General features: G+C 49.5%; 10 protein-coding genes across 10 annotated transcripts; 6 read left to right on the top strand and 4 right to left on the bottom strand.

The window, feature by feature from the left end:
• Positions 1–296: 296 nt before the first annotated feature.
• Positions 297–1,156, bottom strand: N7481_000387 (uncharacterized protein; the record flags this gene model as incomplete). Its single annotated transcript, XM_057259606.1, has 2 exons — positions 297–672; positions 783–1,156. 2 exons carry the CDS (start codon positions 1,154–1,156, stop codon positions 297–299), a joined length of 750 nt encoding a protein of 249 aa, XP_057127438.1.
• Positions 1,157–1,948: 792 nt separating this feature from the next.
• Positions 1,949–2,419, bottom strand: N7481_000386 (uncharacterized protein; the record flags this gene model as incomplete). The annotated part of the gene is made up of 2 exons (XM_057259605.1): positions 1,949–2,148; positions 2,281–2,419. The coding sequence occupies 2 exons, from the start codon at positions 2,417–2,419 to the stop codon at positions 1,949–1,951; spliced, it is 339 nt and encodes a 112-aa protein (XP_057127437.1).
• Positions 2,420–3,215: 796 nt separating this feature from the next.
• On the top strand, positions 3,216–4,416 carry N7481_000385 (ceramidase; the record flags this gene model as incomplete). The annotated part of the gene is made up of 6 exons (XM_057259604.1): positions 3,216–3,262; positions 3,317–3,390; positions 3,452–3,613; positions 3,704–3,988; positions 4,051–4,168; positions 4,230–4,416. 6 exons carry the CDS (start codon positions 3,216–3,218, stop codon positions 4,414–4,416), a joined length of 873 nt encoding a protein of 290 aa, XP_057127436.1.
• Positions 4,417–4,990: 574 nt separating this feature from the next.
• On the bottom strand, positions 4,991–6,374 carry N7481_000384 (tetratricopeptide repeat protein; the record flags this gene model as incomplete). Its single annotated transcript, XM_057259603.1, has 3 exons — positions 4,991–5,315; positions 5,387–5,480; positions 5,789–6,374. 3 exons carry the CDS (start codon positions 6,372–6,374, stop codon positions 4,991–4,993), a joined length of 1,005 nt encoding a protein of 334 aa, XP_057127435.1.
• Positions 6,375–7,164: 790 nt separating this feature from the next.
• On the bottom strand, positions 7,165–8,178 carry atp4 (F1F0 ATP synthase subunit 4; the record flags this gene model as incomplete). The annotated part of the gene is made up of 4 exons (XM_057259602.1): positions 7,165–7,190; positions 7,272–7,494; positions 7,637–8,085; positions 8,148–8,178. The coding sequence occupies 4 exons, from the start codon at positions 8,176–8,178 to the stop codon at positions 7,165–7,167; spliced, it is 729 nt and encodes a 242-aa protein (XP_057127434.1).
• A 253-nt stretch (positions 8,179–8,431) lies between these two features.
• On the top strand, positions 8,432–10,141 carry noc4 (ribosome biosynthesis protein NOC4; the record flags this gene model as incomplete). The annotated part of the gene is made up of 2 exons (XM_057259601.1): positions 8,432–9,039; positions 9,109–10,141. The coding sequence occupies 2 exons, from the start codon at positions 8,432–8,434 to the stop codon at positions 10,139–10,141; spliced, it is 1,641 nt and encodes a 546-aa protein (XP_057127433.1).
• Positions 10,142–11,363: 1,222 nt separating this feature from the next.
• Positions 11,364–12,199, top strand: N7481_000381 (uncharacterized protein; the record flags this gene model as incomplete). Its single annotated transcript, XM_057259600.1, has 3 exons — positions 11,364–11,528; positions 11,597–11,811; positions 11,935–12,199. Coding segments are annotated over 3 exons (645 nt in total), but the record flags the coding sequence as incomplete, so codon positions are not given.
• Positions 12,200–13,525: 1,326 nt separating this feature from the next.
• Positions 13,526–14,285, top strand: N7481_000380 (GPI anchored serine-threonine rich family protein; the record flags this gene model as incomplete). The annotated part of the gene is made up of 2 exons (XM_057259599.1): positions 13,526–13,672; positions 13,728–14,285. The coding sequence occupies 2 exons, from the start codon at positions 13,526–13,528 to the stop codon at positions 14,283–14,285; spliced, it is 705 nt and encodes a 234-aa protein (XP_057127431.1).
• A 779-nt stretch (positions 14,286–15,064) lies between these two features.
• N7481_000379 (uncharacterized protein) lies at positions 15,065–16,276 on the top strand (the record flags this gene model as incomplete). Its single annotated transcript, XM_057259598.1, has 1 exon — positions 15,065–16,276. The coding sequence occupies one exon, from the start codon at positions 15,065–15,067 to the stop codon at positions 16,274–16,276; it is 1,212 nt and encodes a 403-aa protein (XP_057127430.1).
• Positions 16,277–17,456: 1,180 nt separating this feature from the next.
• Positions 17,457–20,882, top strand: N7481_000378 (uncharacterized protein; the record flags this gene model as incomplete). Its single annotated transcript, XM_057259597.1, has 2 exons — positions 17,457–17,747; positions 17,814–20,882. 2 exons carry the CDS (start codon positions 17,457–17,459, stop codon positions 20,880–20,882), a joined length of 3,360 nt encoding a protein of 1,119 aa, XP_057127429.1.
• Positions 20,883–20,934: the final 52 nt, after the last annotated feature.

The following is a 20,934-nucleotide window of genomic DNA, read 5'->3' as shown; positions in this document are numbered from 1 at the left end:
GAGTGATATGGTGCCTTTTGTGTGAGGTGCTATCGTGTGTACGCTGTTTCATTGTTATTTTGTGATACCTTGGGATATAGAATGGCTTTTGGTTTCTATTGTTCTCTGCTTGACTCTGTCTTTCGTTCTTAGTATTTAGGTTTGAAGATACATACTAATTATACCCCGGGACTTGAACCGTGAGGGTCTACTGTCATTAATATTTACCCTGTCTTTCCCTGAAATTCACCCTTCTCTGTGGAAAAAAAAAACATAGCTCTATTGATAAATTGGTGGGATGTCTCGTACTCTACTTATTATTTCGTATAAGGCGGCGGCGGATCATAATCTCTTAGAGCACTGGCACTGTTCTCCTTCCTCTGTTTCCAGTACTTCCATCCAAAGTAAGCCCCCAAAGCGAGCAATACGGCGCTAGCAATCGACCCAGCTACAATAGCAGCTTTCTCTCTCTTACTGAGTTCCTTCTTGGGCGCGGTATATTCTGGTAATTTGAACGACTCGGTCGGAATAGGAACGGCAGTCGAGTCACTTGCCTCGAAACGAATCTGGATGGGGGTAGCTCTGATTCCATAGATATCCTTTTGAGTGGAGACAGTCGAGTCTGTGTAGGTGATGCGGGTTGGAGTATTGAATGTTTTGGAGCATAAGTCTTGTCCCACGCAGTCAAAGCCACTGATGGAGTTAGTTTCGCCGAGGACTGGATGGGCATTTCTTGCTGAAGAGGAGAGAAACAAAAGAAAGACCCTTTCAGTGAAAGAGAATAGGGAAGAAATTCAACTCACGTCGGACAGCACATTTCCGTCGTTACGATCCTCTGCGTCTCGGTAGGCAGCGTGCAAGCCTTATACCCAGAAGGACACTGCCCTGGACTAAAGTACCGATCATACTTCCAGCTTTCAGGGGAGCAATCGTCTCCATTGGGTCCATCAAAGCCCTGTACTATCCATGGATAGCCATAATAAGCAACTGTGTGGGGGGTAAAGCACGATGCAGGCGGCGTAAAGACTGTCGTGAGGGGACCGGCAAGAACAGTGCGAGACGAGTCAATTCTCACAGCGTTAGATTTGGAATAGGACGCATAGTCGTATGAAAGAGACGGACTTGGGAGGATAGATAATGAGAATAGATAGAACAATAGGGGTTTAGCTAAACCCATGCCTTGAATGTCCCGAGTGACGTCTGGGGGTATACTAGGTAAACTAGTAACTAGGAGTTACCCTTAGGACCCAGAATGAATATGTACAGTAGTCAGAGGTAACTTGAAAGCTAAATAACTGAGACTAGAGCTAAATGACGGGCTTATGAAGGTTCCTCGAATTCGAGACTCGCTCGATCCTCAACATCCCTGCCACAGCCCCTCTTCCTTGGCGTGGTTTCCACACCTCGTATTGCGCCCTGTTTTCGCATGAATGCCGCCGGACAAGATACCCCAGCACCAGCCACAGGTCCGGGCTAAATGTTATTCCACCGGGCACGTGAGATCAGATGCCGGCGCGCTCGTGGGGTAGCGGTTGGCGTAGGTGACCCTGCGACCTACCTAATAGATGCCATGAAGACCGTCATGCGGTCTGGGCTCCTCTTGAACTATAGGGTTCGCTGGATCCTCTTCAACAACAATAACAGAGTTCCTGGGCGCCTCTTGAACTGAAGGGTTATCGACGTCAAAAAACCTGTTGTTACTGGGCGCCCCCTCCGCAGAAAGCTGATTGCGGTTGAGGAGATGCCTAGACAAACGAAGTTTCACCGTATCGAGCCGATTGATCATTTCCAACATGTGCTGATAGATTGATCGAAAATGATGCCAGTCCTATTCACCAGGCCGAACGAAGAAACAAGGATCAGTGAACGACGACCTCAGGAATTCGCTCTGAAACGGGGGCAGCTTAGAAGAGGTAGCAGGAGGCTGTAAAGCCCTGCTCACACTCACTGAAGCCTGGCTTGTAGTCCCTTATCTATTGGAATTTGGCTTGACTACCCTGTCAACAGAACGGCGCTTAGCCCTGACTTCGGCTTGACTAGCAGAATCGAGTTTCTTCTTGGCTGAGACCTCATCAGCAGCAGCAGCCTTAGCCTGGCAGACCAACCGGTGACCCGGGCTCACATTTTCAAGATTGGCAAGGATAAAGTCGGGCAGTACACCTTGTTTACCTGTTATAGTTAGCAATAACCTGGAATGAAGAAATCGTATACGAAAAGAACACTTTTTGGCGCCGTTGTTGAAGGCACAGTTGGCCTGCGCCGTCGAAAATAGGTTTATTGGTGGAGATCATGTACACACACGATGAAAAGGGGCCTCTGCCTTGGCGCATCTCGTGCAAGTGTCTTTGCTTGGAACCCCCTGGCCGATTCGCAGTACATACGCGGCACGCATGTGAAGTCGTACGACAGTGTTTGGGAACGGCGAGGGTCCAATCAACATCGCGTTTTATGGGATGTTCAAAAAATGTAACGCAAGGGGTCTGTATTTGGCGGCTCTCAGATTGACACCTACTACCCTTTCTGTGGCACATCCGCCTTCCCTAGCTGATAACTATAAGCTAGTATACTACCAAGGTAGCACCAGTATTGTCCTAATCTACATGTGGGTTATTTCAATATCTCTCTTGAAGAAAAACCCATGTCTGGGGAAATGACTCCAGTTTGACAATTGAGAGTGACCCTAGATCAGATATGTGATAAGGAAATGTCGAAGTCACCTTATATGAGTATATGTGCAAAGACTACAAAATGAACCAAAAAAAAAAAAGATTAAGAAAAGAAAATACCAATTCCTGGGAGTGGGTTAGTCATGTTATTCAAGTTTACGGAGTAAATGTTGGGCATTTAACCCTTATCACCAGGGGAAATAGACAGGTTATTTTGAATAAAACAATGGTTCCAAAATTGTGCCAGGTCGTTGGTCATGCAGGGAGCTTTCCTTTGTTTTACATGTTATCTAGAAAATTACTAAAATGTAAAGAAATTCCTTATAACCTCCATCAATCCCTTGCAAAACAGGATAAGAATGATCATCAAATATTACTTCAAAGTATAGCCTTTTTTTGACATCAAAAAATGATTACATCGAGATTTTTGACCGCCCCGGACACGGAGTCGGGGCCAATTCGACACGCAATCCGTACATAAACGTGTGCTTTTTACCCACCTTTACCTTTCCGTCTCTCAAATACTCGTACTGCAGTTCTGCACTTCGGTAAAACATCAGAATAAACACCATGGACTCTGCAGATCCTTTCTGGGGCCCCCCAACCTCGCATGCCAAGTAAGCATGCCCATCCTCTCTACCTTTCTCCAGTTACTGACGACCACGACAAAGCTTCTGCGAGGCAGACTACGCTGTGAGCAGATACATCGCAGAATTCATCAACAGCTTGACCAATCTCATCTACGGTAAGATCCACACAGCAAAGAATTATGTAGATTTTTAATTCTAATTTATTAACTTACTCAGTAATCTACGGCATCTACGGGCTACACCAATTGCGAGGGAAAGCGAACAAATCCAAATCAGGTTACAGCGACTATTTACGTGCTCTGCCATACTGGGGCTTAATCGCAGTTGGGATATGCTCGTTTTCATTCCATCTTAGTCTGAAGTACTACACCCAAATGAGTGCGTACCCTCCTCCCCGCATCATCTACTACTACTACAACTAAGTACACCATCCCGGCTCATTTATTCATCCACTTATTGTGTCTTTAGTGGACGACCTCTCAATGCTTTTCACTACAACCCCAGTTCTACATCGCGTCTTGACAGCGAATTCCACTCGCCGAGACTCTACCATTATTGCTACAGTTCTCAGCTCCTTGCTGCTATTGCTAGTAACATTCCACGTGATGACCGATGAACTGGTCGTCCATTCAGTGTCATTTGTCGGTTCTGTGGCTATAATCGGGGCTCAAACGGTACGACTCGTCAAGAGCCGAACGATAGAGGGATCAGATACCCGGCGTCAGATTTGGGGAATGGTTAGATTCGGTGCAGGTTGATCAATCTAATCCTACGAACTAATCATCACTCAAGCTAACTTGTGTTTTTTTTAACAGCGATCTTCATTCTTGGATTCTGGGTTTGGCTGATTGATCAGTGGGCCTGTGGATTCTTGACAGCAGCGCGTGAAGCAATCGGTCTTCCTTGGGCATTTTTCTTGGAGCTTCATGGCTGGTGCGTGTCTCCTTCCCCTCCTTCTTCTTTAATACGCTGGGACACTAAAAAGTTGAATCAGGTGGCATATATTTACGGGAATAGGGGCCTATATCTTCATCGCTGTTGTGGATCTCCTTGTCTCCGACGAGGATCTAAAAGATTTGTGTGCCCAGCAGACATTCGCATGGCCTGCCTCCTGGGCGTCGACGTCGATTTTCGCAGGAGAACCACATCAGACAATGGATATTGGCGAGAAAGAAGAATAAAGCAACTTGAACAGTTACTACTAGTACTACTAGTACGTACTTTGTTCCAATGCTACCAGTACCTACTCTGGCTCGTTCAAGACTATTGCGGTGCATAACCTTGGAAAGCTTCAAGGTCTAGCACTCTTGCCTATTTGGAACGAAACCTTGGAATCGTTTACCTGGATCCATGGATATACTAGTATTAATCATGCCGTGGTACATTAATCATACCATTCTTCATAAAAGCGTACATACAATTAAATGAATCAGCTTGCTCATCATATCAAAGTAAGTCATCATACATGTCAAATCGTAGAGTAATATGTCCAGACTATAACAAAAATCACAACCATCACATCATGATCATTTCGGATTATACTTTTCTTTCCAGATCCTAAAGCAAAAGAAAAGAAGATCAGATAAGCGACACGATTCAAATCAAATCTCCTCTCAGAAACAGGATGAACACATACCATGAATTACCAACCGTAGGCCCCCCCCATTCTTCTCCGATAGTCGAAGATACTTCGCCGCTTTGAACTTTAACCCCGGAATTGTCAGCAGATACCCTAACGCAAGAGCTCCCATGGAATCACTGAACTAAACTAACCTTATCTTTCTTCCCCCCAAACCCCTCGATATAACACCAAGCCACCTGATCCATCGCATCAAGGTCTCCCAAATTAGCAGCCGTCTCATAATACTGTCTCGCAGCAGCGGGATCTTTCTCCACGCCCCAGCCATTCCGGAAACAATTCGCCAACTCGAAGATGGCGAGCACCAACTCGCCCTTTGCGGCACCGCCTTTCTTTATGCCCGCGCGGAGTGCTTCGGATTCGATATCGGCGGAGTTGGAGGCTGCGGCGGAGAGGTAGGTTACAGCTCGTGTTTCGTCTTTTATGCAACCCCAGCCATGTCTGGGGGGAGGGATTAGTATGGTGGTTTACGGATTTTGGAATAATGGAATGGAGAGGAAGGAATGTCATACCGTAGTGCTAGTCCGTAGAGAACTTGGCTGAGAGGGTTATTTGTGCCATTGGGATCAGCCAATTGGCCGAACATTTTGGTTGATCGTTCCAGGTCTAGAAAGAAGGAATGAATCAGTCGCGTTTTTCGAAGTCGGAATGAATACATCAGCCCTCTGAGCATGATGCATCACTAAACTTACCACCGGCCTCATGTAATCGAATCGCTTCCTGGATATTGATCTACAACAATTGGGGTTAGCTTTGGCTCTAGCACGGCCCATCTTCTCCACGCCTATCTCCACAGCGCTTAGACAACAATCGCAATCGCAAGGGCAATCGCAAGGGCAAGGGCAAGAACAAGAACATACATCATCCTGCTGATCTCCGACAGAAGTAGAACTCCTCGAATCTAGGCATCTGACCAGGTCTCAACTGCGTTGGCGAATGTATCGGCGACGTTGGGCCGAAATGCGGATTCTTCTGCACTAGCACTGTAGCTCTCTTTTCCCATTGCGCTTCCTGCTCCCGCTCATCTCCTTGCTCGTCTTCGATCTGTGGGAGATCTTGGGGGATGTTCGCGGACGAAGAATCGCGCGAGTTGCTCCGGCTGCGGTGGTCTAGGTGGAGTAGATTTGACAGGCCGCGTTCTCGGCGCGGTGGTTGGGATGGTGAGGAAGGTGAGGGGTTGTTGTTGTTGGAGAGGGAGCGGGCGGAGGAGGAGCGGCGGAAGAGTTGGAAACTGCGGCGTGGGGAGGAGGTTGTTGGTGTGCTGGGAGGGTCGTCGGATTTCAAGGTGGTTTGATTTTGGTTTTGGTTTTGATGATGATCGTGGTGGTCGGGGTATACTGGTGGGGTGATCACCTCGTGGCCGAATGTATCGGAGCGGAGGAATGTGATTTCGGGGGGTGGCGGAGAAGTTGGGATTGCCTCGGGCGAGGTGGTTGGTATGGGGGATTTGTTTTTTGAGATTGAGTCGCGCTTATGGAGGATATTTTTGAGTGAGGGCATGCTGGTGGCTCGGCGTGTGGAGGTGATGGTGATGCGATGGAAATGCGATGGATGCAGGGGAGTCGAGGGAGGAGAGAAGAAATAAGATACAGAGGGGCGGGGGGGGGAAGGATGAAGAAACGAGAAAGTATACAGGAGAGGAAGAGAGAAAGAAAGAAAGAGGAGGACTCGGAGATTGAAGGATTACCAGAAGTTCCCCAGGCAGAGTCAGCCTCAAATAGGAACATCCGGGGCTGTGCTTGCGGGTGATGGCGCTTACATGTAACCCTGATATAAGTAGCTTGGCGAAGCTAGATTCTGTTTTACATCCGAGGATACTTTCGAGATCTGAATCTAGATCGAGATCGAGATTAGATACTATCCTAGGATCCGGAGTATCCGGAGTATCTAGAGTGATGTTACTAGTATAGTTCGATGCATGTCCCACATGGCTGTTGGCGGCGTTGGTCCCTGCAGCCTGCGGGGCGTCAGACAGAATAATGCAGTGATTTATGAATGTACTACAGAGAAGTAGCTACATGGTAGATACGTAGATATTTAGATACTTGGGATCAATGACTGAGAATATTCAGCTCTGCTGAATCACTATATGAGGTCTACTACGGCAGATCTGGCCACCTCTTGGCACTGGCACTGGCACTCGCCCTTCTCCATCGGAGGTGCATCCCGGCATGACGATGTGTCGATAATAGGAAATGGTAATGGTATTGCAAATCTAACTCAGCAAATGCAAATAGCCCCTATAGTTTTGTACACGATGGCTACAGCCGACGGAGCTACCGGAGTCCATTTACTGGGCCTTGGCAGACATGATGCCTAAAAGGGAAATTAGAATTAGCAATTAGGATACCCCGAGGTTGACTTCATCAACAGATATCCCGGGAACGAATCACTTACGCTCAACATCGGCAACGGACTGCTGCAGGATCTGCTGGAGAACCTTGGGGTTCTCAAGCTCCTTCTGGATCTTGCCGATGATGGAATCGGCGAGCTCCTTCTGCTGGCGCTGCTTAACCTGGCTCTCGTAGCGGACCCAAGAGTCCAGAACCTGCTTGGCCTCGCTGGCCAGAGCAGTGCGCTGGTCAAGCTCGTAGGCCTGGGACTCGAGCTGGGCGGTCTCCTATAGACAAGGGGTTAGATCGGGTCTGCGGATAGCGCCAAGGAGAGAGGAGAGTTGGAACGGAAAGCCGAGGAACAGACAGAACCACCATCCCCTCATCCACACCAAGCACATCAAGAAAAAAGGGTTATAGCAATCTTACCTTGGAGACAGCGAACAGCTGCTTGGTGACCTCAACAACACCGGACATCTCCTTGACGTTGTCGATGCGCGACTGGACAGCGCTGGTGTGGTCGGCACGGGCGGCGTTCAGGATATCCTTGTGCCTCTGGACCTGACCCTCAGCCCACTGGCGGTAAGCGGGACCACCGTACTTGGCCACAGCGGTGAAGACGGAGAGCAGACAGAAAGCGGCGACAGTCTCCTCGTTCATCACGTAGAGCTCGTTGCTGATGGCGGCGATGGAGATACCGGCGGCAGCGGAGAGAGTGGCGGTCTTGGTGACCAGAGAGTTACCGGGGACGGCATTCAGGATGGACTGGGCCTTCTTGGAAGGCTCCTCAGCAGGGACGTTGGAGGCCGCGCGAGTCGAGGTCAGGGCAGTGACGGCAGGGACACGGGCGGCGATAGTCGGCCGCAGGCGGGCGGCGCCTGGGGGGTGAGAGTTAGTAACTGGTAGCAGATAGTGGCGAATGGTGAAAAGGGTAGCGTACCAATGGCGCTCTTAGCAAGACGCGAAGCCATTGTTGTGAGGATAGTGGTTAAAGGGAGTTGAGAGTGGGTGAACGGAGAGGAGTTGAGGTCTTTCCTAACCGTTCCGACCTCTCTGGTTTGCACACGCTAATCCGTTTCGGGTTAGTTGGTTCCTACGGATAATCTCCCCTTCCGATCTCCCGAGGCATCAAAAAAAAGTTGTGCTTCCGGGATCACGCCAGGTTGAGATAGACTCGGAGTACAGAGGCTGACACAAGCTATTTACTCACGACCATTCCTCAAAATGCCTGCGCCGGTCGAGTCATCCAAGAAGCGCAAATCTGTCAAAAATGGAGGTGCCCCTTCCAAGCGTCGTGCCGTGGCTGAGGAGGATACCTTCGCCGAGACCTTGTCTAAAATCCAAGAGCTCGAAAATCAGATTACCGAGTCGCGCAAACACTATAACAATATTGCGACCTTGATTTCCATGTTAAATGTCGAACCCTCCGCCAAGGAACCCGAATTGGCCGTCGCCGTCGCTCTGTGTCGAGTCTTCAGTCGACTCATTGCCGCCGGCAATTTGACCGAATCCAACCGCGCCGCTGAAAACGAGAAGATTATTGTTGCTTGGTTGAAGGAGCGATGTCTGGAATACCAGCGCGCACTGATGGCAATCATGCGTGAGGCCGACCCTACCTCCCAAATCACCGCTTTGACGCTGGCCATGCGTCTTGTGAAGGAGCGCATCACCCACATCCCCGGTGCCGACAACAATATTTGGGCTACCTTGTTCAAGGATATTCTCGCGGCCGTCGTCGAGGCGAACAATGGTCAGGATCTTCAAACCGAGTTTGTTACCAAATTCGTGAAAGAGTTCGAGGATGTGCGGTTCTTCACATTCGTACAATTAGCGTATGTTCATTTCCCCCTCCTCAATTGGCAACCCACCAAATGCCCTGGACCTTGCTAACCATCAAGCAGTGAATATGCCGACGTGCGAAGAAGTCCCGAAACCCTTGATACTCTCGTTTCGATCCTCTCCTCCTGCGACGACGCCCCCGCCGCCGACCACGAATTCGAATCCTTCTTCGTCCCCCGCGAGACCAAAACCAAGCAGCTCAACTCCGTCAACGCCCACAAGAAGCGAGCCCAGGAAGCATGGCTCGCCATCCTGCGAAACAACCTCTCCCAAACGCAACGAAAGAACCTCCTCCGCATCATGGTCCACAACATTGAGCCCTGGTTCAGCCGACCCGAGCTACTCATGGACTTCCTGACAGACTCGTACAACGTGGGCGGCGCCACCTCCCTCCTCGCCCTGTCCGGTCTATTCTACCTCATCCAAGAGAAGAACCTCGACTACCCGCAATTCTACACAAAACTCTACTCCCTCCTGGACGCCGACCTCCTCCACTCCAAGCACCGCTCCCGCTTCTTCCGCCTCCTAAACACCTTCCTCGCCTCAACCCATCTTCCCGCAACCCTAGTAGCAAGTTTCCTCAAGCGTCTCTCCCGCCTCGCGCTCAACGCACCCCCCTCCGCAATCGTCGTCATCGTGCCATTCATGTACAACATCTTCAAAGACCACCCAACCTGCACATTCATGATGCACCGCACAATCCGCGACAAGGACGTTGCCGCTGACGTCGAGAAATACGGCATGGACGATCCCTTTGATAGCAACGAATCAGATCCCACCCGCACCAACGCGATCGAGAGCAGTTTGTGGGAAATCGAGACCCTCCAATCTCACTACCACCCCAATGTCGCCGCCATCGCGCGCATTATCTCCGAACAGTTCACCAAGCAGGCGTACAACCTGGAAGACTTTTTGGACCACACGTACCAGGGTATGGTGGAGTCTGATCTTGGGACGGGAGAGCGTGTGCTTAGGAAGACACCTGTTGTGGAGTACCAGATCCCCAAGCGTATCTTTACGGACCGGTTGTTGGAAGAGGATGGGGGTGTTGATTCGGGCCCGGCTGCGTTTTTGCGCGAGTTTTGGGATTTCTGATGCATAAAAATTCTTTGGGTTTTCGGGGAGGAGTGGGTTACTTTACTTATTTACTCGTTTTGTCCCCTTTTCTTTTATTTGCATATACACTATCAGCTAGAGTTGGCGTTGGGGAAATATCATGCTGTGATGTTCAGACCAAAACTATATTTCACTATATTTCCAGATGACGGTATACGTCCAACTTCTAAAAGCATACCAAGCCATCACCTCTTATCTATTCGATGGAAACACTAACCTTAAAGCAATCAACGTACTACTAGTAGCCTTCGAACCACGCGAGGAAGTAAAACCGGTTCATATCACCATGGCGAATTTTCAAATCATCCATAGATAGTACTAGTAGTCGGTGCCTCTGCGCGTCTCTGATATTGGACGCAGGCAATCCAGGGGCAATTCAGCTGTTTCTGCGAATTTGATGGGAGCGCTTATATAAAGGGCGGACGATTGAGGATGAAGATGAAGATTGGCCCGCCGAGAATGCCGAAAATCAATAGATACCAAGGCTTGAACAATATCCAATAATAAGCCCATGTGCCCTTGGTTGCTGAAGTATTAGATTGTTTGGTGAGACTTTCGGTGTGCTCCCGTATCGGGCCTACCCCGGCAATGATCATGGATGGTTATTGTCTCAAAATCAAGCAGTAGAGTCGGTGAATAGATGAATTATTAAATTATGTCTTGAATAAATCGGTGATATAATTAGGCAATGTTTAATGATTCGGAAAATCCGATACCGCTAAGTGAGTCCATAAATGAGTAGTTGGGGAATTTCCGTTATGCTCATGCCTGGAGTATTAAGATATATCACCACCATTTATCGTGGATTCCGAGTATCCAAAGCCAGGAACTTCAAGTTGAACCCACAAACTCGGGAATTCATACATATTCGACCTAATAAAACATTCGGACGAACTCGAAACGATCCTCAGTTTGATCGATACCTAGGTACTAAAAAATAAACCGTCACCATGGCTCAACAGTGTACCATGGTGAGACAGGTTCTAGTTTTTGGGTGATCTTGAAACGCCTCCGAGCACCCTTTACCCACAGCCTCGATTTTGAGATCCTTTCAATCCCGACCGAAGTAAAGCCGAAATAATGTTTACTGTGAATATTTAAATCATCAGATAGTACATTGTAAATTGAGTTCGAAAAGTAAAGAAGATAACTTGAATCATTCCATTATCTTCCCTTCCACCCGCAAGATGTTTCTCAAGACTATCCTCCCCTCCTCCTGGCTACTCCCTTGATTGTGGCCTCGAACTCCTTTCTCACCAGCCCAGTCGAGCGCCGTCAATACATCTACGCCAATGATCTCGACACTGGCAATTGCAAGGATACCATGTTCATCTTTGCGCGTGGATCCACCGAAGTCGGCAACACTGTGAGAACTCGCATCTAAATTATACACTTCCAGAATGTAAAGAACTAATGAGATAATAATCCCTCTAGGGCACCGTTGTTGGTCCCGAAGTCTGCATCGACCTGAAGACTCAATTGGGAGGCGCCGTGGGCTGCCAGGGAATCGGCGGTGACTATACAGCCGGTCTGGCTGAGAACTTCCTGCCCGATAACACCGCGCCGCAGGATGTGCAGGCTGCAGTGGATGTGTTCAACAAGTGTAACACTAAATGCCCAAATGCGAAGATCGTCGCGGGTGGGTACAGGTATGTCGCTACTGCTACCACGCTACGCAGGAAGCTTTATCCCCCCCTTTCCTCTCCATGACAGACCCTGCGAGATAAATCTGCAGTTCAATTTTGGCTAATATTCAAATTTGCGAAATTTAGTCAGGGAAGTGCCGTCATCGACAACGCGATTCAGAAGCTGGACTCGGACGTGAGAGATAAGGTCAAGGGTGTTGTTCTGTTTGGATTCACGCGCAATCTGCAGGATGGTGGCCGTATCCCCAATTATCCCAAGGATCAGACTAAGGTCTTCTGTGCCATTGGTGACTTGGTCTGTGATGGAACGCTTATCATTACCGCCGCCCACTTAACTTATGGCGCCAATGCTAATGAGGCTGCGACTTTCCTGGCTTCGAAGGTGAAATAATTCAAGCGGGGCTTGAGTTTCACTTTGCTTCTATAAGGAAGTGCATTCTGTTCGATTTGGCTGGCTCAATGGCAGGATGATTGACGAGGTATCGGTTAGAGATGTGTTAGAATGTGATGTTTACTTCGCTTCTTGATATTTGATGTTATAAAATTCAATATAGAACCCATCAACTTGTTGCTTTTAGTCGACGAGTGTTTTTATCTGATGCGAACTGTAATGCGAGTATTTTTCCAGACCTCCTGAGAGGCTGCGGCTTATTGGGATCCTGTAGAAAGGACTAAAAGTTGGATCAGTCAAGTAACTCTGCGTCAATTGCAAATAAAAACATTGGAAGGGAACCAGCGCTGATCAAGTACTTGTAAATCTATGTCACACGACCAACAGACTTTGACTTTAGCCCTGTACTCCTGGATTTGATTTTGGAATATTCTTCTTCCATAAAAGCTCATGCAAGCAGCTACCATTACAGGAATCTTCTAGCGGCACTGTCCACCAACGTCAATGGCAGCGGGTGGCCACCGCCGCCCTTGCATGGTATATGATCGACATTATAGCCGCCGAAGCAGAGAAGTGCAAGTTAACCACACATGGAGGTAATAAGACATTTACTACCCCTTGGTATGAAAACAACACAAGAAATATAAGAAAAATGTAATACTGAATAGAAAAGTCGAGAGATGGACAGCCCTATGCCTTGATTCCAATCAAAACAATTCGGGAAGGGATGCATTCTTGGAGGATCAGGGAGCCATCCCTATAGGCTCTAGATCTTATCCCTCCCCGGGCGCTGAAGTAGATCTGTTTATCTTACTTTGTTTTGGTTTATTTAGTTTCGGAACAATTGGTTTGCAGAGAGTCACGTAATTCATTGCTGAATGCATACGAGCTGAGCTGCGGTTAAACAACCTTCTTCACCCATTCATTTGGAGAGAAAAAAAAAGTCAGTATCGAAGGGCTGGCTCAAGAAGAAAAGATGTGAGGAATTTCTACTGTTTACTGAGAAAGGAATTCCCCAAACAATCCAAGGTGGTGCATGCTTCAGCGAGTAGCACCCGGCCGATGCTTCGACCAACTGCTCGGAATGCGACATTCTCCCAACTCTCGAATACCGACATGCGAATTTCAAGGTTAATTTGTCAATTTGCGGAGCTGGAAGAGATCAGAGCGAGCAGACGCCGTGAAATAAAGATCGCGTTGTGCCACCGTCATCCTGACTTTCTCGCCTCTATCCGACTTACGCCGCCATTCTCGACTCTTTACACGCCAACTAATACGACACTTTCATTAACATCCCCCCCAACTACATTCGCTCTTTTTGTCAAGATGCATTTCTCTCGTGTCCTCGCCGTGTCGGCTTCATTCATTGCCCTGGGTCTCGCCGTCGACCCTCTTGCTTTCACTAGCTGGCCCCAGGATGTCGCTGCCGGCAAGCCCGTGACTCTTACCTGGGCTGGTGCCGTCCCTGGACAGGTAGGATTGGGAATCTCCAAGAATATCACTTGACTGTACTGACTAGAGATAATAGCCTGTGACTCTGACCCTGCGCAAGGGAACCTCCACCCACCTCAAGGATGTAGAGACCATCACTAGCGAGGCCAAGGATGGCACTTTCACCTGGACTCCTGGTGACAATGTCAAGGAGGGCGAGACATACGCTTTCCAGGTCTCCCAAGGTGGACAGGTCAACTACTCGGCTCTGTTGAAGGCCGGCGTTGGAGCCCCCAAGGCCGAGACCACTGGAGCAAAACACACCAACCATGCCACTACCGAGGCCACCGCTGCCACCGCTGCCACTGGCACCACCACTGGCACCAACACCCAGACCACGATGGGCACCGAGACACAGACAACCAGCAAGCCTCTGATCAGCTCCTCAGCATCCGGCTCCCCCTCCGGCAGTCCTTCCTCCTCGACTGTTGGCAGCACTATGACCAATGGTCCCATGATGACCGAAACCGACGTGATGAATGGCAAGGAGGCATCTGAGACCGGAACCACGCAGAGTGGCATGGCTTCCGTGCCCTCGTTGTCCCGCGAGATTGTGCTGGGAGCTCTGGGTCTGTTTGTCTACCTTGTTCAGTAGATATGAAAACCCCAGACGATGAGCGTTTTTGTCTTGTTTCAAGTTCTTTTTTGATCAGTGGGCAGTCATTCTCAACGTGTTGCAAATTCAGCCAATTCCAGCCCGGGCTTCCTTCATGTATATACATCCAATACCCGATACTATGGAGGGCAATTGATCAGGCGTTGTGGAGGTAATTGATTCATTCAAGTTCATTCAAAAGTGCAGAAGTAAAGTGGCAATGTTCATGCAGTGTCAGTGTTGGAGTAACTAAAAGCCCAAGCGCAAACCGCCTAGCGCCCGCTTAGTGGCCCGCTTAGCCTGCCGCGTTCCTACGGAAGTCAATAGTCGGCGGATCCGGTGGAACACCTCAGCTCTCTTCTCTCTTCACTATCTTCACTTTGCTCCATTTCTCTTTTGCTACGCCGCTTTGATATTTTTGGTTCTTTCGGCTTTGATTCTTCCAATTCTGGCCCGCAACGCGTTCTTTGGTCTTTGACGGGTGTCGTTTACTGCATCAACCCGCCCACTTTGCTGTCCGCCCATAGATGTCGCGTTAAGCACGGCCTCCTATGATGCTCGGCGATGCTCAGACGCCGCAATAAGTTAACCACCACTCATCTGGCACAACTGAGATTCAATACTGGTACGCCGAGCTTTCCGTTCGTTCCCCTCCAAATTTATTCCCACGCTTGTAGTGCTATGCCTGCGTCGCAGCCTGCCAGTGCCCCCTCTATCTCCACCGCCATTCTTCCCCAGATAATGAGCTCCAGCTGCTACTGCCAGCTGCGAGTAATGGGATGGCGTCGCTAAAGCGAGCCATGAAGCGGCTGGGCTCAATGGCGAACCTCAATTCGATCAATACTGACGTGCAACATCTCCCCTCACCAGCTTCCACCCAACCACCCCAAGTGAACCTCCCACATGTGGACACCCAATTGAACATGCATCAAGTCAACGGTTTATTCGAAGACGGTTCTCCGGCCGCCGACGGCCTCAGAGGTCGGTTCACCATGTCCATGGCGTCAGCTACATTCCCCCGCGCATTACTTACCCGACCCGGGGTCATCCCATCTACAGATTCCCACGGCTCCCCCACACAACCCCAATCACAACCACAATCACAACCACAACCACAACCACAATCACAACCACAATCACAACCCCAACCTCCCAATCCCTCCTCCGGCAATCCGACCTCCCCCGCCGATGAAACACCCACAGAATGGTCCGCCGTCGGCCACGCCGCAACAGGCAAATCTGGCCGAGTAATCCACAACCTCCAAGAAGAGATCGCGCGACTCCGCCGTGAATGCAGCGTCTACCGATCCCGCGCCGAAGAAACCCAACGCTCAAACGAGACCCTAAAAACACAAGCGCAGAACATGTCCGAGCGCCTCCGAAACCTAGAACAAGTCAACGAGGTCAACCTGAACTCGATCACGCGCAAAGATCGCAAAATCGAAGACCTCCGCGTGGAAATCCAAAACGAGCGCAATAAGCGGAAAGAAGCCGAATCCGCCGCGAGCAAGACAAACGACATGATGCGCGATGAGCGGGAACATCATAACCGCGAACAGGCGGAGGCGCAGGAATTGACGAAATATCACCAGACGCAGTACGAGGTTCTGGCTAGCGCGACGAAGCGCGAAAAGACGGATCTCGGGAGGAGGGTGAAGGTGCTGTTTGATGAGCTGAAGAGTCTTAAGGGGGCGCATGAGAAGCATGTCGTTTCCTCGGATCATTTGGAGGTCATTGCGGAACAGAAGAATCGGGAAATTGAGGGGTTGAAGGAATTGCATGAGAAATTACTGGATACTCATGTGCAGTACAAGAAGTTCAAGGATGATGAGCTTCGGGATACGCTTGAGCAGGGTCGGGCGTATAATGCGCAACTTGAAACGATGGTTGCCTCGATGAAGGAGACGGAGGGGAAGATGAATTGGGTTATGCGGCTGCAAGAGATGCGAGACCAGGAGGGAGAGAGGAGGACCGAGAAAGAGAAGGCATAATTGGGTCCAGGTATTGGCATGGTCAATACAAGGATTGGCTGGTTGACCGAGTATACTGGCCCTCTCTTCTCCCCTTTTCCCTTTTCCCTTTCACCATCGCATCACATACTATCACATCATTGATTTCTTTTGTACAGAGTCATCCCCCTGGCGTTTCGGAGGCACGGATACCCTTAGCCATGGAGGCGAAGTTCGGTGTTGTATCATTCTTTTAGTTCTAGATTTTGTTCAGTTAGATCTGATGTATGATGACTGCATTTGCATATCTACTGTCTACTCTTCTACTCTTCCACTCATCCGCTACCACTCATCCACTCTGCCACTGCCACTGCTACTGCCTATAGTATATTGCCTATACACATACTGCCTATTTAGGCCACCCCCCCCTAAACCCTCCACCGCAACTTCCTCTCCTGCTTCCTCTGCACCTTCCTCACCATCCACGATGATCCGCAATCGCCCAGCTTCTTGCTGGATTTCCGTCATTCCCTCCCTTTCTCTTCTCTTCAGACATTCAAAATTCACTCACTCTGCCCCCCCTGCCGAATATCACCTTGAGCATGACCGTTGCAGCTGACAAAAGCCTGGATTTGACTATCAGGGTACCTTCTCCGAGACGTGTTGGACGTGACCGACGTGGTGGACGTGGTGATGCTGCCGTGGGATCAATCTACGTCATTGAGGCTCTTGGGGTGAACTTTCCATCTCTCTCTTTATTTTTTAAACAATTGCAATCGTGGATACCGCTAACACTGCCATTGTGAAGGTTGACGAACTGACCGAGCGAATTGAGTATCGCGTGTGCCCTGCCAATTTGCTAGCTGAGGTTCCATTGACAAGAGACAGAGGTATCACGTCCCGAACGGATGATGCGCAGGTTGGCTACGATGATGGGGCTCATGTTCGTATTGTTTGCCTTTCCTTTCTCTCACTTTGCTTAGTCGTCATGAAGCTAATGCCACCCATTCATTCACAGATTCTCCTTCTTCGAACGCCTGATCGAATGGTTCACACATCTTGTGCGGCGACTATGAATGAGTACTTCAACCAGCACAAAGACGATCATCTACTTGATGTACGTACCTTTACTTTTCACACTGGCATACCTTTTGGAATCCGCGCTGACGATAGATTCTAGCTTCCTCGCATGCACTCACTCATCCCTACTGACCTTCAAGCCATGCCTCCGCCTCCCAAGCCATCATCCTCCGGGCCCGCGGATCTTCTAGATTTTGGCCCAATGGACGTCAAACCCCACAGCCGGTCAACGAACAGGACTTGGAGTCCTGGGGAGCTTGGTCATTACTTCCTGACAGATCGATTCAATATTATGTTCCGCATCGCAGAAGATACTCACACCGATATCTCTATCGTGGCGAACTCCGATCCCCTTCAAATTCGTTTGGCTGGCCTGACTCCTGAAGATGTTGATGAAGCATTAGACAAACTACAAGGATCGCTCGGCTTCATTGTAAGATAAATTTCAGCTTTCCTTTTTGGCTGGCACCTTGCTCACAATCTCTAGGCTTTGCTCCAGGAACCGCCAAACGATATTGCTGTCCTCGGTTCGAACGACGAAGTACCCCGATACCGGATGAAGAAGTTGATGGACACTGACCGAGCCACCGGACAACGTCTTGTTGAAGACCTCAGCTTGAAGTACAACTTGAAAAACGTGATGATACCATACTCTCAGGCTCCCGCCATTGTCACCATATCTCCAACGCCACGAGTTACCACGGCGCCACGCCATCCAACCCCTCCGCATGCAGGAGCCAAAGCTCCGACAAAATGGGACTCCGAATTCCCAAAGCTGGACACTCCTGCCCAAAAGATTTCTCCACAGAGTTCTTCTGCATGGCCTGCTTTATCGCCACCAACTTCCGCTTCACGTTATCCAATCAGGTCACCACCCCCTCCAGCCAGAACGACACAACCTATGCAACCTAGCATTGCACCGCAGGTTAAGATCCCCGTCGTTCAACAGTCTGAAATTGGGAAGCTTGCTACGCCGAGAATCCCGAATGTTAGAAAGACTCGGAAGCCTGCAAGTGTGACAGATGAGAACATAGCACCCAGGGCATTGTCTCTCTCATCGCCTCTAACTCCCGCTGCCATTATCAAAACCCGACAGGAGCGTAGCCCGACACCTGAAACGACTGTATCGTCGCTGCCTAGTCGTGAATCTGGATTGAGTTCCCCATTGTCTTCTCCACCGCCGCCTCAGACCACCCCTAGCAGTTCCCCTCCTACCTCCCCGCCAACGCGTTACATTTCTCGACCCGGTAGCCCGGTGTCGCTTTCAATTGTCAAGAGGCCGGAATTTAACCCTGGAACTCGGGATCGACCTGCAGGCATCCGGTTTCCGGGAGGTTTACCTTGCGATGCTACCCGCCCGGTTGCTATCTCTGCCAGCCATGCAGCACTTCAAGATAGCCTCGAGATGGTTGGAAATGTCCCTCACCCATCCAGTCCGATAGCTACTCCATTGGTGAGACGACCTACTGAGTCTCTTGCATTGACTCGGCAGAAACTGCTCTTCGGGTTGCCAATTTCAAGTATCCCAGAGCGCTCCAGTTCAAAACGACCGCCGGTTCCTCCAAAGCCTCCACAGCTTCGCATGACCTCTAGCAAATTATCAACTGTTATCGAGGCTGTCCCTGAGTCCCCAAATCTTGTCGATTCCAACCCGATGAAAGATGAACCGAAGCCAGCCAACCTCAGTTTGGACGGTGGGGAAATGACTGGCAAAAAATATACAACAGAAACTGTGAACAGTAACGACTTCCCATCATTTGAAATGCTATTCGACTTGGGTGAGATATCAGTTTACATTGTTGATGACCAGCCAATTATCCCATGTATTGAACTTCCAATATTCGGGCTCCAGGGAACTGTGCCTACAGAAACAATGAATACAAATCCCCAAGAACAGGCTCCAGACAGGAAACAGGAATCCAATGTGCAGGCAGCTATGCAATTCTTGTGTCGCGAGATTCAGATTAACGAGTCAACCAGTCTATCTGAAATCGCCGAAGCACCCCAACCACGAGATCCAGCAGATGATTCTATTCATGAAGCCCAGGTTGCGGTGTCTGAATCAGAAACACGGGAACTCCACAGTATCATGAATCAGAAGTCCGCTCGGCCTGTTGATATCGATAAAGAGAGTAAGATCCAAGCAAGGGCAGACTCTAAGGCTCGACATACGGCCAGAAAGAACGACATGTGGGGATTGACTACTTTCCAACGCGCTCGGGGTCACAATAATGTCGCCAAGGCCATTCTAGAACCAACAATGGAGCCAGGTGTTGGGGCAAAGGAAAGATTGTCTTCGAGGAATGATACAATTAAGCGGTCCAAGTCGGAAGATCGCGCAAAAACCGTTTTTCATATGCTCGAGCCAGTGCTTGGTGCCGCGAAGGCGTTCCCTGGTCGAATGACTTTGGAGGTCCAGATAGGCCTGATCCTGGTCCCTCCCACGCAACCATGTGGTCCGATGGACTTGGCCGAACTTCGCAAATACTTCAATCCCAACACTGGTCTTCCGCCTCCCAAACCATTCTTGTACAACCGGCTGGCCATCAGCAAAGCTGATATTGACAACCTCATTGGTCTTCGAGTTGCCGGCCGCCGTGTTTTTGACCAGGAGCCCTACGAAGAAGCTGTCGACTGTGAATTTCATTGTGTCTTGCCAAAGGGCAATACCGTGGAATCATTCCTCGTCACCATATTCAATGATGAGCCTGCAAGAACCACCGGACCCAATTTTCCGCTTGGAAACATTCATTTGAATTTTCCGGATAACAACTGGGATGCCGCGATTGTTCTTACCGGCCAATCACCGTATGTCAAGCTAGGTGCAAACATTAAAGATGATATCCTGGAAATGACCAAAAACTTTCGCAAGGTCTTCTCAGGGTCGGACATCCAGATCGAGACAACTGTGCCCCCGCCGCCGTTTGAGATTGAGAAAATTCTGATGAAGCGAGTCTCAAAGTACCGCTACCTCCGTGAAGGTGAAAAGGACAGAAAGGAAGATCTTTACATGCGAATCACAGAGATTCAAGACCTGGTGATCTCTTACTCGGGCTTTCAGAAAACAGATATCAAAGCCTACTGCCCCGACGAATCTGACAAAGTCGAACGACCGCACCGCTGGTCCGAAGTCTCACTCATCAGCTCGGGAACAGAAGATGCATTGGAATCAAACTGGAAACTGGAAGTTGGTTCCCAAACATCTAAATGGAACACAGCTACACTCTTTGGACAGGGCACGGCACCTGCATCTTCTTCGGCCGCGAGCTCCCCGGATGCCCTTATTGATGCCCCGGGCCTGTGGTCTCTCTTCGGTCTGACCGAGACGGTTGTCAAGAATATCGATGAGATTGGATCCCGAAGCAAGGACGCATCTGCTGCGTCGACAGAAGGAAAAATATCGAAGTCGTTGGTTTTGTCCGGAACCTCTTCTTCCAAAGATCGAGCTGCCCCCTCTGGCCAAGTTAGCCAAGTTAGCCAAGATCGAAACAAAAGCCTTGCGAACGTGGCTGGTAGCTCTCGATTGAGAGAGCATGAAGAGAACCCACGAGAATCCCGGTACTGGTGAAGATGTAGCAGCGATGATGATTATCAAGATTTTGTTAAATTGCTAGGTCTGT

Source organism: Penicillium waksmanii (genome assembly GCF_028829765.1).
Source record: "Penicillium waksmanii strain IBT 27052 chromosome Unknown utg000001l:1.0-4852451.0:1.0-4856178.0, whole genome shotgun sequence".
NCBI classification, from domain to species: domain Eukaryota; kingdom Fungi; phylum Ascomycota; class Eurotiomycetes; order Eurotiales; family Aspergillaceae; genus Penicillium; species Penicillium waksmanii.
This window is presented reverse-complemented; position numbering and strand designations above follow the sequence as displayed.